The sequence below is a fragment of the Lynx canadensis genome, chromosome D3 (genome assembly GCF_007474595.2).
Source record: "Lynx canadensis isolate LIC74 chromosome D3, mLynCan4.pri.v2, whole genome shotgun sequence".
In the NCBI taxonomy this organism is placed as follows: domain Eukaryota; kingdom Metazoa; phylum Chordata; class Mammalia; order Carnivora; family Felidae; genus Lynx; species Lynx canadensis.
Window position 1 is genome coordinate 23,956,977 of NC_044314.2, and position 18,028 is coordinate 23,975,004.

The following is an 18,028-nucleotide window of genomic DNA, read 5'->3' on the forward strand; positions in this document are numbered from 1 at the left end:
ATAAATCAGTGACTAAATGGCTTATTTAATAAATGGTGTTGAATCAGGTAGGTATCCCTTTGGAAAAAATGAAAGATCTCGAAACCTCACATCATATATAAATTACAACTGAATTAAATGACTAAGATAAGTAGGTAACCATACAGCCTGTAAAGTACTACAGTATCACAATACAGTAGAAAAATATTTATGTAAACTTTGAATTGGGAAGGCTTTCCTAAGCAAGCTATAGAGAAGCTGTAATGGAAATTTCTGAGAGATTTGACTCCATCAACTCAAAGTTTCAAGTAAACAGTGGGAGCAATAACAAAAGTGAAAGCAGCAAGGGTCAGGCTGGGAGAAAGCGTTTAAAGATACACAAGAGGCAAAGGATAAATATCCAGAAACAGAGTAGATAAAAGCTTCTACTGATACATTTTAAAATGACAACTAGATTAGGCACACGCAACTCACCAAAAAGTAAGTGGACCATAAATATACAAAAGCTTTTTATCTTATTAGTAATCAGGGAAATGCAAAGTAAATCACAACATCACTCTTCTCTTTTTCTTTTATATTTTATTTATTTTGAGAGAGAGAGACAAGCAGGGAAGGGGCAGAGAGAGGGGGAGAGAGAGAATCCCAAGCAGGCTCTGCGCGGCCAGCTCAGAGCCTGATGTGGGGCTCAAACTCACAGACTGTGAGATCGCGACCTGAGCCGAAACCATGAGTTGGACGCTTAACCGACTGAGCCACCCAGGTGCCCCAAGAGATCACTCTTAATCCAGTGTTATTGGCACAATTTCTAAGTTGATAAAGTCCACTGTGGGCAAGGATGAGGAATACAGACACTCAAATATTTGTTAAGACTTGCAAATGATAAGGCCTTCTGGGGGACAATTCAGAATTTTAAGTGGGCAGGCACTTCAATCCAAGAATTTTACTTCTTTAAAAAAAATTTTTTTTTAGTGTTTATTGTTGAGAGAGAGAGACAGAGCATGCGCGGGGAGGGGCACAGAGAGAGGGAGACACAGAATCCGAAGCAGGCTCCAGGCTCTGAGCTGTCAGCACAGAGCCCGATACGGGGCTCAAACTCATGAACCAGGACCTGACCTGACCTGAGCTGAAGCTGGACGCTTAACCGACTGGGCCACTCAGGCGCCCCAACAACAATTTTACTTCTAAATATCTATCCTAGAGAAATATCCATGGTGAAAGATAATTAGGGTAGCAGTTTCATACTATTTAGAAACAAGACAGGTATCTATACTAGAACAGGGTTTATTTACTTTTTAAAATATAATTTATTGTCAAATTGCCTTCCATACAACACCCAGTGCTCATCCCAACAAGTGCCCTCCTCATGACCATCACCCACTTTCCCCTCTCCCCACCCCCCATCAACCCTCAGTTTGTTCTCTGTATTTAAGAGTCTCTTGGGGCGCCTGGGTGGCGCAGTCGGTTAAGCGTCTGACTTCAGCCAGGTCACGATCTCGCGGTCCGTGAGTTCGAGCCCCGCGTCAGGCTCTGGGCTGATGGCTCAGAGCCTGGAGCCTGTTTCCGATTCTGTGTCTCCCTCTCTCTCTGCCCCTCCCCCATTCATGCTCTGTCTCTCTCTGTCCCAAAAATAAATAAATGTTGAAAAAAAAAATTAAAAAAAAAAAAAAGAGTCTCTTATGGTTTGCCTCCCTCCCTCTCTGTTTGTAACTTTTTTCCCCCTTCTCTTCCCCCATTGTCTTCTGTTAAGTTTCTCAGGATCCACCTATGAATGAAAACATATGGTATCTGTCTTTCTCTGACTGACTTATTTCACTTATCATAATAACCTCCAGTTCCATCCACGTTGCTGCAAATGGCGGGATTTTATTCTTCTCCATTGCCAAGTAGTATTCTATTGTATATATACACTGCATCTTCCATTATCCATTTATCAGTTGATGGACATTTAGGCTCTTTCCATAATTTGGCTATTGTTGAAAGTGCTGCTGTAAACATTGGGGTACAAGTGCTGCTGTGCATCAGCACTCCTGTATCCCTTGGGTCAATTCCTAGCAGTGCCATTGCTGGGTCATAAGGTAGATCTATTTTTAATTTTTTGAGGAACCTCCACACTGTTTCCAGAGTGGCTGCACCAGTTTGCATTCCCACCAACAGTGCAAGAGGGTTCCCGTTTCTCCACATCCTCGCCAGCATCTATAGTCTCCTGATTTGTTCATTTTAGCCACTCTGACCGGTGTGAGGTGGCATGTCAGTGTGGCTCTGATTTGTATTTCCCTGATGATGAGTGACGTTGGGCATCGTTTCATGTGTCTGTTGGCCATCTGGATGTCTTCTTTGGGAAAGTGTCTGTTCATGTGTTCTGCCCATTACTTCACTGGATTGTTTTTCGGGTTAGAACACGGTTTAGACAGACTGCAGTATATGGAATATACTGTAAAATACCGCAGTGCTTACATGTAAAATCTTCAGCGGGTCTATATGAATGAACATGAGATCTCCTGCACATGTCATTAGGTGAGAAAAGGAAGTTGCAGAAAAATACGGACATGTCATATTTTATCAGTTGATTCTGAGACACACATCTTAACACATTTCAACACATTCACCTTACAATGAATGGCTTCTTTAAGTGCTACTGGCCCAGTACCAGCCGAGATGTAGCTATGTTGCCCGAGCATACATAAACCCTGAAAATTTCAGCTAACAAAACCATTTAAGGGGGCACCCATGTGGCTCTTAAGCATCCGACTCTTGATTTGGGCTCAGGTCATGATCTCACGGTTTGTGAGATCGGGCCCCGTGTCGGGCTCTGTGCTGATGGCATGGAGCCTACTTGGGATTCTCTCTCTGTCCCTCCCCTGCTCACTTGCACATGTGCTCTCTCTCTCTTCAAATAAAAAAAAATAAACACTTATGGACTATTTGATGGAAGAACATGACCCCTACCACCTAACAACGTTCTGTTAACTCCTGGGTAGACCAAGAAAGTGCAGTATCAACAACTGGGGAAGGAATTAGCAATCTGGAAGAAACTCCCTGAGACAGTAGCAAAGTAGTCTTTTAAGAAATGCTGCATCGGGGCGCCTGGGTGGCGCAGTCGGTTAAGCGTCCGACTTCAGCCAGGTCACGATCTCGCGGTCCGTGAGTTCGAGCCCCGCGTCAGGCTCTGGGCTGATGGCTCAGAGCCTGGAGCCTGTTTCCGATTCTGTGTCTCCCTCTCTCTCTGCCCCTCCCCCATTCACGCTCTGTCTCTCTCTGTCCCAAAAATAAATAAATGTTGAAAAAAAAAATTAAAAAAAAAAAAAAAGAAATGCTGCATCACAAGGTTCTTGATGATGCATGGGAGGATACAGTGTATAAACCTGTCATGGGCAGTTTGGGGTCAGAAGAGATTCAGAAATCAGATTCTGAACATTCAGAAATTTAGCAAACACCTGAACCAACTTATTTATGTTTCCGTTTAATGTATGGACATGAGATATAATACAAACAAAATTTTCTTATGTGTAAATAAGTCTAAACTTCCAATAAATATAAAATAAAAATTTTAAGTGAAGGGGCTCCTGGGTGGCTCAGTTGATTGAGCGTCTGACTCTTGATTTCAGCTCAGGTCACGATATCACGGTTCGTGAGTTCAAGCCCCTCATGGGGCTCTATGCTCACAGCACAGAGTCTACTTGGGATTCTCTCAATCTCTCTCTCTCTCTCCCTCTCTCTCTGCCTCTCCCTTGCCCACTCTCTCTCTCTCAAAAATAAACATTTAAAAAAATAAGTGAAAAGCAAGCACTGTGTCAGTTTACCTACAGTATATTCTCTTCTTGGTAGTATGTGTGTATATTATTATTGATGACATCTTATAGCTAATAAAATGTTGTATTATAATTTCATTGGTGTGAGCAGAAAATAAACTGTGTATAAATATACATTGAAAAAACATTGGAAAGATCGAAGGATATAAAACATCTGTGGAGAGTTAGTTAGCTTTAGGGAGAGAAATGAAGTAGGAGGTAAGCAGCAAAGAAGTTTTAGGGGCGCCTGGGTGGCTCAGTGGGTTAAGCATCTGATTTGGGCTCAGGTCATGATCTCATGGTTCGTGAGTTTGAGCCCCGCATCGGGCTCTGTGCTGACAGCTTAAAGTCTGGAGCCTGCTTCAGATTCTGTGTCTCCCTCTCTCTCTCTCTGCCCCTCTCATGCTCTGTCTCTCTCTCTCTCTCAAAAATAAATAAAACATTTTTTTAAACAAGTTTCTAATACCGTACTCTATGTGCATTAGGATCTTCTACGAGAATGCATTAGCCCTGCAAGATTTAAAATATATTCTTACCTATTCAGAGATTCTAAATATATTATTAAATATTGACATACCATATATTACATCACATGTGTTAAATTATAAAGCCATAGGAATTTAAATAGTATGTTTATAACACAGGAGTAGGCAAACCCATGAAACTGAATAGCAAAGCCAGAAATAGTTCCAAGCAGGTGGGAATGTAGAAGTGTGACCCGCCCCCCCGCCCCGTTTATTAGCTGAGGTGCCAAGTACGTGCAACAGGAAGACTTCAGAGAGTGACAAATAAGCCATGATCAAGAACTCCAGTCCCCTCCTCCTCTTGGCCTCTGGCCTCCTGGTAAGCCCCCAGGGATCCTGGGTTACTAGCATCAGCATGGAGTGTGGCTTCTCTGGTTGGATCCTGTGGTCTGGAAGAGGCAGCCCTGCGTGGGTGAAAAGCTGGTTTTGGAGGGGATGTTCTGAGCTTAGCAATGAAGACGGAGTTTCCCGCTCCAGTCACTAACACAGGCGTTGAAATGGAAGCCTTGTCCAGCCCTAGGTACTTCGGTTATTTGTTTTTGGAGAGGTGATTCCTGCTCAGTAGACCTAATTCCCTGTGTTACTTCTCTTAGTGACACATTCTTTCAGTTGACACACAAATTCATCTTTACCCACAAAACAATGTAATAAAATCTTTAAAGTGCTAAAAGAAAATACTGTCGGCGTAGAATTCTTTATCCAGTGGAATTTTCAAAAATGAAGCCAAAACTTTCTCAAACAAAACCTGAGAAAACATACTGCCAGCAGAGCTGTGCTGTAAGAAATAAGGAAATTCTTGAGGCATAAAGAAGATATGCTAAATGGAAACTCAAATCTACACAAAAGGATGAAAGTCACCAGAAATCAGTAAGTATAGATTAAAATACTTGCTCTTTTTTTAAAATGTTTATTTATTTTTGAGAGAGACAGAGAGCGAGCAGGGGAGGGGCAGAGAGAGAGGGAGACACAGAATCCGGAGCAGGCTCCAGGCTCCACCCTGTCAGCACAGAGCCCGACGTGAGGCTCGAACTCACGAACCATGAGATCATGACCTGAGCCGAAGCTGGACGCTTTACCTATTGAGCCACCCAGGCACCCCTGCTTTTTAATTTCTTAAAAGATCATTGACTATTTCATTATAAATATTGTAGAAATGACTTAAATTTTTTTTATTTTACTGTGATAACACTAAACACTGAGATCTACCCTCTGAACAAATGTTTTAAGTGGACAATATAGTATCAAGCATCAGATGAGGGACAGTTAAAAGAGGATGTAGAATGCGGGGAGGGAGACTGAACAGTGGGTTCTAAGAACTGTATGCTTCCCATGGGAACTTTGCAGGGTTCGCCACTCAAGACCCCTCTCGCCTTAGCTCAGGAGAAATGGGAGGCAGCAGCTGCTTGGGTGCACACTCTGTTAGGGGTCCAAAGCCCCAATCCTGGAGCTGGACCCACTCAGTAATGACTTTTCAAGTTAAACTTTTTATTTTGAAACAATATATAGATCACACGCAGCTGTACGAATTATACAGAGAAACCCCCCATAGAAACTACTGGGGAGGCTATAGAAACTATAGGACAGTAACACAAGGTACAGTCAAGGTACACATTTCCATCACCACAAGGATCCCTCTCTTACATTCACATCCAGTGACCTCACAGCCCATCCCCTCTTCAGTCCCTGGCAACCACTGTATGTTTTATATATTGCTGAATTCGTTTTGCTAATATTTCATCAAGGATCTCTTTGCATGCATATTCATGAGGGATATTTTTTGCATTGTCTTTGGCTCTGTAGCAGGAGAATACTAGCTTCATAAAGTAAATTAAGAAGTGTTCACTTCTGGAAAAGACTGGGTAGTTGGTATTAAATTTCTTTGTTTGGTAGAATTTCCAGTGAAACCACCTGGGACTAGAGATTTCATTTTGGGGATTTTTTTTTTTAATTTTTAATTTTATTTATTTTTTTAGTGATCTCTATACCCAACACGGGCTCGGGATCACAGCCCCAAGATCAAGAGTCGTTTGCTGTTTTGACTGAGCCAGCCAAGTGCCCCTCTTTCAGGGAATTTTAAAATTATGAATTTAATTTCCTTCATAGCTATAGAGCCATTCAAATAATTTATTTCATATTAGGTGAGTTGTGATAGCTTGCTTTTCAACAAATTGCTGAAAATTAGACATCAAAATCATGGAAGTTGACAAATTTGTGTTTTCCCTTATTATCCTTTTGATGTTTCCAGAGTCTAGAAGTGATATTTCCCCATCCTGGTAACTTGTATCTTCTCTTTTGTCAATCTTGCTAGAGGTATGTTGATTTTACTAATCTTTTCTAAGAACCAGCTCTTTGTTTCATTAATATTCTCTATTGTTTTTGTTTCAACTATATTGATTTCTGCTCTTTATTTCCTTCCTTCTGCTTACTTGCTTGTTTTGGGTTTTTCTAGGTGTTTGAAGTTGAAGCCTGGGGTGCTGATTTGAGATTTTTCCTCTTCTATGTTTGCATTTAGTGCCATAAATTTCCCTTTCATTATTGCATTAGCTGTATCTCACAAATATCAATATATTTTCACTTTTCATTCAGCTGAGTTTTTGTTTTTTTAATTTCCCTTGAAATTACTTATTTAACCCATAGATTGTTTAGAAGTGTGTTCTTTTTTCTATGTGTTTGGAGATTTTCCTTTTATTATTTATTCCCAGTTTGATTGCACTGTGGTCAGAATACTCTGTTATGATTTCAATTTTTAAAACTTTGTTGAGTTTTGGGTCTATCCAAGATATAGTCTATCTTGGTATATGTTGTGTTTTCACTTGAAAAGCATGTGCATTTTAGGGGTGCCTGGGTGGCTCAGTCAGTTAAGCATCTGACTCTTGATTTTGGCTCAGATCATGATCTCACAGTCGTGAGATTGAACTCTGTGTTGGGCTCTGTGCTGACAGCATGGAGCCTGCTTGGGATTCTCTCTCTCTCTCTCTCTCTCTCTCTCTCTCTCTCTCTCTCTGCCCTTCCTCCCCCTCCCCCAAAATAGACATTAAACAAAATTTTTTTTTTAAAGAAAAGCATATGCAGTTTGGTAGTGTTGTTGGATGGCTTCTACATCTTTGATGACTTTAGTTGTTCTAGCAGTTGTTTAAAAAGATGTTGAAGTTCCCAACTACAGTTGCAGATTTATTTCTCCATTCAGTCCTATCACTTTTTGCTTCGCACATTTTGCAGCTTCCTGGTTTGGTATACACACAGTCAGGATTACTGTATCTTCTTGATGGATTGGCCTTTTTATCATTATATAATGTCCCTTTGCTTTTTGTTTTTTGCTTTGGAATCTTTTATCTGATATTAACATAGCCACTCCTGCTTTTCTTTAATTTTTACTTGATATATATGTTCCATACTTTTTCTTTCAGCTTGTCTACATCATTTTATTTGAAACGTTTCCTGTAGGCAGTATATAGTCGGATCATGTTTCTTTTTTTTTTTTTTTTTTTTTTTTTTTTTTTTTTCAACGTTTATTTATTTTTGGGACAGAGAGAGACAGAGCATGAACGGGCGAGGGGCAGAGAGAGAGGGAGACACAGAATCAGAAACAGGCTCCAGGCTCTGAGCCATCAGCCCAGAGCCCGACGCGGGGCTCGAACTCACAGACCGCGAGATCGTGACCTGGCTGAAGTCGGACGCTTAACCGACTGCGCCACCCAGGCGCCCCTCGGATCATGTTTCTTAACCTGCCAATAGCTTGCCAATGACTTTTAATTGGTATATTTAGACCATTTACATTTAATTATTGACACATTAAAGCTTAAGTCTGCCATTTTATTTTCTCATTCTATTTTTTGCTTCTGTTTTTTATACCTGCCTCATTTTAAGTTACTTGAACTTTTTTTTAGAATTCCATTTTATCTGTAGTATTTGTCTCTCTTTATAAAGCTTTTTCAGTAGTTTCAAATATTTCCTCTATACATATTTAGAATTATGTTAGGCAGTGATATGATTTTTGCTTTGATTTCAGCAATGTTTGATTTCAGCGATCAAACATAAATTTAGAAAAATTAAGATGAAAAGGAAAGTCTACTGTATTTGTCCATATTTATGCTTACCATGTTTTTTCCTTCTTCCTGAGATTTTTTTTTTTTTTTAATCATTTCCTTTCTGTTTAGAGAACTTCCTTTAGCCACTCTTTTAAGGTACATCTGCCGGAGACAAGTTCTCTGACCTTCTGAACCCATTTTGTCCATCCATCTGGAGGGCTCCAACATCCAGCTCGTCCAACATGAGCTCCAAGTGGTGGCTCAACAGACCAACATCAAAATACAGAAGTGGGTGCCACCCCCAAAGTATGGCCAGAGCTAAAAGAAAAAAAATTCTTTTAGAACAGAAAGGGGTGAGGGGAAAGGGCACTGCAATTTATCACAGGGTAAGAAGGGTCTGAGGGGATTTGGGGTTTGTGAGAGTTTTGATGAGGCAGGATAAGCATAAAGAGTCAAGGGTCAAGAGCAGAGAGCAGAGATGAATACATACAACTGCCCTTCATACTTCAGTGCTTTACAAAGAAAGGTTTATATTTCCCCCAAAGAATGCCAAACGAGTACCCCCTTCAAGTTCTAGTCTAAAATAAAATCCTGTAAACTTTAGATCTGGTGAGAACAAGTCTCTCAGCCTAATAAACGTCCCTGGAATTCACGTCAGCAGGATCAGAAAGAAGATATTGATTTGCTCATGAAATTTATAATCCATTGCCATAGAGCCACCTTATCTGACCCCCTCCCCGCCACCTTGACCCCCATTTCACAGAAGAGGCAGCTGGGGGGGAAGGGGGAAATGGCTTTCCTTAATCCTTAGATGGGCGATGACAGGGTCTCTAGTTTTCAGTGTCCCCCTCTCCCTTAAGTGTCTTGGTTCTCATAATCCTCTAGCATCCACCTCTTCTACTGCCATCTCTCCACCCTCGCCTTTTAGAAATGAGAAGAGAATGGGGACTGTTCTTCCGTGGGCATATCTGAAATGCTGTATTTTCCATTTCAACGGTCACAAAGCAGCAAAGGCAAACTGTTGTCCTCAAGTTTGAGAATTCTCTAAGTGATCAGGAACTCTTTTCAGATTCAAGACATCCACAAGCTTAAGAAAAAGAATGAGCACATAATGATTTAATTGGCTTTCTCTTTTAATCAAAAACATACTTTGTTACAGAGTTCTCAGGAAAGGTTCAACTATTTCTTAGCCACAGACTTCAACCAGGCAAAAGTATACAGAAAGCCACAAAGGAACTACCGGAGCTTTAGCTGACCAGTTTTCCCAAAAGCAGAAGCTAAGTGTGGCTCTTCTCTGGGTTTTGGCATAGCTGCATTCCTCTGATTTTAGGGGAGGAGACAGAGTTGGGAAATACCATGACCAAATAAGTCCCCACCCCCCAGTCACTTCCTCCAATGGTTCAGCAGCCCACCAGGTTTTCATCATCTACAAGCATTCACACTTTTCCCTTAAATCACATGTCCAAGGCATTGGCCAGAACCCAATATGTGGAGGAAGTCTGTCAACTCCATGTTTAGCCTTTCAACCAATCCAAGCCCATGAGTCCTTCTATCAATGACAAGCAGCCATAGCAACAGCAGCTGGTTTCACCCCTTCCTCTCCAGCTACCACAGAGCTGGCCTCTACCAGGACTCCCCAACCCCCCACCCTTAACCCACCCCCAAGGAAGGTCCCAAGGTCCTTGAAAAAGACAAGTTCATTAATGATACTCATCTAAGAACAGGCCAGAAAAGTACTCTGAAAGGAATGCTCCACCCAAAAGTATCCTAATCAAAATGGACCCAAAAAGAGCCAAGAATAAAGTGAATGATCATCCACTGGTATGGTTTTCTTCTATCATATGAACCATTTTAATTGATGTGGTTCAGAGGAATTCCCCTGTTTTCAACTTATAAAAGAGATAAGAAACCAAAGACCAGAAGTAATGACCTCTAATATCATTAGGCATTTACAGTAAGTTTTCAATTTCATTTTAGTTGAAAAAAAATCACCAGCACACGGCATTAAGAGGATGCTGTCACACACACACCAGCCCAAAAGGTAGAATGCCATGACTCAAAAAAAAAAAGCCTTAAGAAACCTTTAATCTAGATGATGGGAAAAGAGAATGAAGGCTTTTCCCCTCCTCTCAGTTTTTTTTTTTTTTCTTTTTCTAAGTATTTATTGCAAGGTGGTGCTAGGCCTTTGGTTAAATTTAAGTCTCAAGGACATACTATGTAACTTCTTGTCCATTGGAGAATAGTAATAAAATATCAAGCCTAATCTCATTTGAATAACATGGAAATAAGTAAAAAGCCCCTTCAAACAGCAGAGCAAAACTAAGGAAGAAATCAAAAACTGCTGCGAGGTAGGCAAGGTCACTTAAATTTCGGAGCTAGAACACATCTAGTCCAACTCCCTCATTTTACAGATGAGGCAACTGAGGCCCAGAGAAGGGAAATGACCTGCTCAAGGTCATACATCAAATCAGTGGCAGAGTGCAAACCAGAGTGTACCTGGTGCCAGCCCAGAGCCACCAGTTTTAGGCTGAATAAGAACATGGGCTCTGAGACTTACTGTGAAAGCATCTTAAATACACTGAAAACTATCCACATCAATAGACAGAAATGATTGTCTTCACCTCAGTCCTTCCTATGAAAGAAAGACAGAGGGGGGAGGGAGGGAAGGAGGGAGGGAGGGAGGGAGGAAGGAAGGGAGGAAGGGAGGGAGGGAGGGAGGGAGGGAGGGAAGGAGGGAAGGAGGGTGGGAGGGAGAGGGGGCAGGGAGGAAAATGCTTCATTCATTCATTCAAGTCTGATGTTAAAATCCCTGAAAACATTAGCAATTACTTTAGCTACTCCTTGGGGCAGGATATCAGACCCTCAATTCTCATAAAGGCACCTATAGGTCAAAAATATCTGTAGAGGAGGAAAGCCCCAAGATAGGACTCAAAAGGGGACACCAAAACAAAACAAAAACAACCCTCTCATTTCCTAAGGTTTGTTTTTTGTTGTTCATTTAGGATTTTTTTTTTTTTTTTTTTTTTTTTTTTGCTGGTATCCTCTAGGCAAGGCATGCCTCTGACTACTGATGATAATTTAGTAACCCCTGTAACCCCAGTTTTTGTACGAGCAGCACTGAGATGGAAGCAACAAAATCTTTCAAAATCTTTCAAAGGCAGAAAATATGAATCTGACCCACTTCTCCCTATTTCAACTACCTGAACTCAGCAAAGAATCAGGAATCATTCTAAGCAGTCAAACAGATGTCAGACACCAAAGCACTGAAGGCCTTTTCAATACTTTACAGGAAAGTTTCTTGGGACCTGTCCCAATTTGTCCTTGTGTTTTAAAGGTAGTTCTAAGTCTGGTTATCTGGGTTTCTTGCCCAAGCAGTTGGAAAAACGAATCAGAAAGCGAAGAAGAAACTACAAAGGGAGCTACACACGAAGTGACCTCTCAGAAAGGGAGAATACTGAAAGGTACTGTGTAAAAAAGAAAAAAGGTAAACATTCAAAACCATAGCAGTCTGCAAAACCTTAGCAGCCCCTGACATCCAAAGACAGGTTGGCACACACAAAAAAACACTGTATCTAGTATGTTCTCTGATATACACATTAATAACTCCGTCCCCAAAATGGCTAAAATAAAAAGGCTTACTGCTTAAATAAGGCAAGTCTGGGTAATGCAGAAAATTCCATTCCACAGTGACAGCAGATAAACAAGATCAACAGCCGGAAGCACTGGCACAAGTGCTTAGGGACAAGGCCAAGCCGAGGATGCTTCTGTGAATGCGGCCACTAACCATATACATCCTTCCTGATACATCCTGGGAGAAGTTACCTAGTTGTCAGAAAAAAATGGAAAGGCTTGCACAAAAGATTCTCAGAGCCTCTTTTCTGTAATCTTTGCAAAGCAGAATTTAGGCAACTATTCACAGAGAGCTACCTGTGACAAGATGAGGTCTGCCTTTAGAAAGAAAAAAAAAGCATTTCCTTCCCTCTAACCCCCTCTCACAGAGTTACTATAAAGATCAAGCGAAATAGTGTAGTAAGGAGTTTTGAAAACTGGAAGAAAAAAACAGCATTTCTTCATGCTATTATCTGCTAGTCTTAGCCAAGCCCCCTCTACAAAAAAGTTAAGTGATTTTGCAGATAATTGCTTTCATATACTCATTTACCTCAGTAACCTAAAATTCATCATCTTCCCAATCTGCTAGCGTTAAATAAAATGCCAGTAAAATGACTTAATGATGAGGAGAACTATAGAAACTATCACCAAAAAAGATTCTGCCCTAGTCAGAATAAAACTGCTTCTTCCAAAAGGCTCTAAAAAAGATCTGAACTAATCTAATTTTGCATAATAGCTAGTGAGTAACTATTAACCAGTTACCACCAAACCACGAGTAGAAATATTTCACCTTATATTCCTTAACCTCCATATATGCATGAGGAGCACCATGGGACAATGTAAAATTTCCCTTTTCCAGATGGGCATAGTCAAAAAGATACCTGCAATAAACTTGTAAAAGTAAGATGTTTACCATCTGGAAGACAGGATATTTTATTTTACCTTCAAAATTTCTATTACAAATACCCCCCTTTATACCACACCCTTCCCCCACAAAAATGGATTTTTAACTTTGAAATACAACACAGCTAACATGTATTCAGTTTCCTTGGATAATTCGAGGATGGTAATCCTTAAACTAGACCACCCAACCTGTGAACCTACAATGACTACAGGAAGGATGGGACAAGAGACCTATTTGGTGGGTAGGTCAATACAAATGAGCAGTGTTTCTAGAAAAACAAGGTTATATGGCAGTGATTTATTATCATTATCTTTGTATACCAGGGGTAGCACACTATAAAAAATGAGATAGGGCATATCCCTCAAAAGAATCTACTCCCTGGAAAATAAAGGCAACACCATTTTAGGATTCCCTTTGATAACGCACTGAAAGGCACTGGACCAAAGTGGAATGGCCTCATACTGGATTAGAAGGGTACTTGGTTCAACTCTCAATTCAGCTTGCAATGAAGCTCAACATTTTGAGATATGAAATAGCTGGAGAAAATCTACCCGGAACCATATCCTCAAAATAATCAGATTCTGAGAACTGCAGAAACTATTCTACCCTAAAGTAGCCATAAAATTTTAAACCTAGTGATTCTTGAGTCTTACTCATCAAAGATGACTATCTCTAAGAAATGGAAATACTGTTTAACAACTAAGCTCTCAAAAATAACTGATCATGAACATACTAGATGTTTTCTCAGAAGCATAAGACTGAATCTAGGTACAAACATAAAGCAATTAACAACTAGAAGTAATGCTTCTAGTTAACATTATGGTAGTTAACATTATGGCTCTTAGTAGAAAGAAACCAAGACAGGTGGCTTGGCCTCAAAGAAAGACTTTTTAGCAAATATTTCCACACACTTTCCCCAGACGATTAAACATGAAAACCTTCCTTAAAGGAGAAAAGGAGGCAACGGATTGTATCACAGCATGCTAATCAAATGATCCTAATCAAATAATCTGGATTTAAAAAATCTCTCATCACTCCTATTCTTCATTCACAGTAAAATGGACCTAAAGTCAGCAATTTCTAGAGAATGAAGATGATCTTTTTTTTTAAAAAATCTGCCAATAAAACTTAAATCACCAAACTTTTACAGATTAAAATTTGGTCTTTAACAAAAGTATCCGTAAGTACTCAACAGTTCAAATGAGCTTGGCAGAGAAAATGTTTTAAAACAAAAAAAAAACCATGTAGCTTGGATCCAGATCTATGTTTAAATCACAATAAGCAAACTCAGTGGTTCTCCTAGGATGGTCTTCTGAAGATGACCTTCTGAGCAAGGAAGTAGAAGACTTATTCGTTTAAGTCATTTAAGGATGACTATTCTAAGTGTTTCTCAAATCTCATACTTGTAACACACCTTCAAGAATCTTATTACACCTAAGAAGGCCCTCCAAGCAAAACATAAAAGCATCTGAAAGATAATCCTTGGTTTTATTTCACACTATTTTATCCTGTAGACAACCTATTTACCTTGTAGACAATCAGGCCTACTTTGCTACAGTAAAATAAAAGCTAAAACAAAATAAAACAAAACAAAACAAAAAAACCCCAACCAACTCTACACTCGATACATAATGTCTGTGGGGAAGTCCTGGCAGAGTGTGAGGGAAACCAAAGCTGTCCAATAGCACTGGCTGTTGCCTGTCATTTAGTAGAAGGTATCTTGCTTCTGAGGTTCAACTCAAAAGTGCAAAAGAAAACAAAACTTAAAAATCAAACCTAGAATTCAACTTTGTATGTTGAGATTCGGTTTTATTTAGGCTACTAGCTAAGTAAAAAGCATACATATTGTGTCTGTGGTACAGTCAATACATTTGCAACTTTTCTACTTAAATTCTCTATACAAAGTCACTGCCAATTAATATGATCATTGATGGCAAAGGGCTTAGAATAACCAAAAGGTATAAAAAAGTTTGCAGTCTTGCCCCAAGATACAAAAACTGAATTTTAAACAATGTCAAAACATACATGATTTAAACAGTATACGAAAAAAAAAAGTCACACATCAAATCAAGTACAAAAATATCCAAACTAGCTATTATGAACTGTAATGTTTCCATTATTCTGCACAGTATTTAACATAGAATTTAGCAGTTTCCAAAATACTCACTTAGTTTAAGCATTGCCACTTTTGCAGAATGGTGAGATATTAGGTGAAGTGACACTGCCTTTAGTGTTTTTAAAAATACAAAACCTTTCCTTATGAATTAATGAAGGAAAGAAATTCCTCTTCTAGGCTCCGTAGCGACCACCTTGTGCCTAGAAATATAAAAGAATATATCTACTGTATAACAGGGCAAAAGAATATTTCTTGACAAATAGTTACCCTGAACAGGGATAACAAGTGTAAATTTTAAATGGTGTATTTTTGTGGGTGATTTTAAGGAATTCCCAGTATACACACAGATTAGTGTTTTGCCTTGGCAAAAATAAAACTGAAGTTGCAAGACCATCTGAATTGAAATCGTCTTCACTCGTTTTAACTTGCAAAAAAATATTTTGGATAAAAGGTTATATAATACATTACTATCTTATTTTTTAAACACAGAGTGAAGTTGCTCTTGGTAAAATTAACTCACCCACATGGCACAATATTTTGGAGTAAAGTATGTTCAATAATAACAACTTGCACACAAAATAACATAGGTGAATTAACTTTGAGAACTTCTCTCCTTTAAAATCAGCAATATTGAATTTATTCTGTAGAATAACACATGTATCAATGTTCTGCATATAAAAGGCTCTAAGACATTTTAAAGGGCTAAATTTTCCAGCACTGGAATGATTCCTTCATACATAACTGGTAAAGATTTAATAAGAATGTGTTTTTCCTGATCTTCAAGCTCTGAGCCATGCCTGAAAAGTTCTAAGTAGGAAAAAAAAAATTGTTTTAATCCAGTTTCTGTCTGCTAGGAGCAAGGCAGCAAACACACTTTTCAACCCTTTATGAAAAAAGCAGAACAAAAGTGAAATATATCTTCAGATTATAAACAGGATTGTATTTTATAGTCCACCATCCTGACAATGTTAAGGGCCCCAACACTGAAAGACCTCAGTCTAAAGGCTGTGGGTCAGCAATAGGCATGGTATGAAGCACTTCATCTAAGAGCTGGAGGGCCCGGTGTAAGTGAATCTCGATCCAGCAAGGCGTTTCTTTGATGCTCTGTCTTGGGTAATCCGGTCCCCAGCCCTTCACAAAACTCATCCTGAGTATGCACAAACGGCGAAGGTCATCGACACCAATGCCGGCAGCAGCTGACAAACCTAACAGAAAAGATTTGGAAGACGTCAGAGTGACAGGCTGATCTCTTCCATCCTCCCTACACCTTATCAATAAAGTGACCAGCTTTCTTTACTTCATTCTCCCCAGCATATAACTTCTCTGTCAAAGTGCCAAGAAGTTAAGTGTAGATCTACGCTTTATCAACAGGGACTGAAAACTTTTGGTTAAGACAATTCACATTCCACAGGAGTCTTCTAGCTACCAGCAACTATAAAGTAAATTACCACAATCCACCAACACCCCACCTATTTTTCTCTTTAGAAGGAGAGGTGAAGGTGAAAAAATAACTTGTTTTTAAGAGGTAGCACATGTCCACAGGTTGGTTCTAAGAACCTTACTGTCTGTCTAAACAGCCTGGTTCAATGAAAGACATGACTAATAACGAGACAGTTAATAGTCCTGGTTCCACTAAGACTTCTTGGATGACCCAGATGATGTCTGTCTCTCAATTTCACAGTGTAACAGAGGTACCGTGCAATTACTCAATGGGGGCAGTAGATAAGAATGAGAAATTTAATAATAATTCTGGCCTCTTTAGTAAAAGCATGTTTATAACATCAACACTAGCAAATTAATGGTTTAGGTGCTCAAATTTTTTAAAAAGTCAAATTCTCTAAGGGAATATGCCTCATCTACCTCTACACTGTAAACTCCTGAACATAAGTCACAAAGGAGATTCTGCATCTAATTTTCCAGTCAGAACATACAGTCATATAGTCAGTCTCCATTCATCAATATCACAGTGAAACTAGTGGGAGGAGTCTGCATGTGCTGTACAGAAACCTGCAGGGCCGCTGCAGTTTCTTAGCCAGTGTGATTTGCTTACCACACTGAAGAGGTTAAGAACAGGGGTTGAATGAATCACTAGTTATGCCTTCAGACGTGGAAGATGGGTGCCACGTGTTTCCATCATAAAAGTCTATAGTCAGGAGTTTAACTCTGCAGTAAAAAATTCCCCATCAGTGTGAAACCTGGCACACAGTTCAATTTTACCCTAAAATTAAAAAAAAGTCTACAAGTTATCAAAATACCACCCTCACGAAAGTTTTCTCTCCATGCTTAGCGTACTTAAAAAAAAATTTGGAGAGGTTCCTAATTCTGAACTTGAAATATGCTCTCCTTCTAGAATAAAGCCAAGCACATTGGTGATTACAACCCACCCTTGCTGGTGAGGCAGGAATTAAAAGCATCAACAAAAAAACAGGAGATTGATCAATATAATCTAACAATGACCCCCTTTCTCCTTTATCCCATACTCCCTTTTTGAAACAAAAAGAATGAAGACAGTGTCCTAGACAAAGGACAACTATTACAGAAAACCAGTTTTTTGCTAATTCAAAAATGTTATCATCCCAGTAAAAGAACACTTTAGTTTCCATTATTGCCTGAAGTAACTAATCAGCTGAGTGAATCAAGATAAAGTGCCAACTACTACACTTGACAACAAAGTATCAAAAGCATACTTACTGATAGCTGGAGCTATTCCACCTACTGATCCAGGGCCAGGGATGTTTCCTGCCACGGCGGCGGCCTGCGCAGCGGCTGCAGCTTGAGCAGTGGCCGCCTGCTGCTGCATCTGCCGATGACACTGACGCAAATCAAAGACCTTTAAACAAGAAGTGCAAGTTCAATGCTATGAGTCCATCAGAAGAGATTCTACCACACATCAAAAGCCAATGCAAAATCTATTTAAAGCTCATAGCTTCATTTAGCTCTCAGAATAATTAATCTAAAAACCTAAGTTTTTATGTCGATTACGGCTGGTGGTTAGAGAAGGGGACTGGAACTCAGCCTAAAGGCACACTTCACTATCAACAGGGCTTGGGCTGCCACGGGCCTCTCCAGCCTTTCTCTAG

General features: G+C 39.7%; 1 protein-coding gene across 3 annotated transcripts in view; it reads right to left on the reverse strand.

The window, feature by feature from the left end:
• Window positions 1-11,323: 11,323 nt before the first annotated feature.
• SMAD4 (SMAD family member 4) overlaps window positions 11,324-18,028 on the reverse strand; it is a 60,333-nt gene continuing 53,628 nt past the window's right edge. For 2 of the 3 annotated variants that reach the window (XM_030335742.1, XM_030335743.1), the window contains exons 11-12: window positions 17,640-17,778; window positions 11,324-16,153 (exon numbers count right to left, since the gene is read on the reverse strand). In XM_030335742.1, coding sequence (XP_030191602.1) covers window positions 15,942-16,153; window positions 17,640-17,778 — 351 coding nt within the window. In that variant the 3' untranslated portion in view covers window positions 11,324-15,941. Of the gene's footprint in view, window positions 16,154-16,998; window positions 17,112-17,639; window positions 17,779-18,028 lie in introns of all 3 variants that reach the window. The other variant, XR_003973117.1, reaches the window with a different exon arrangement.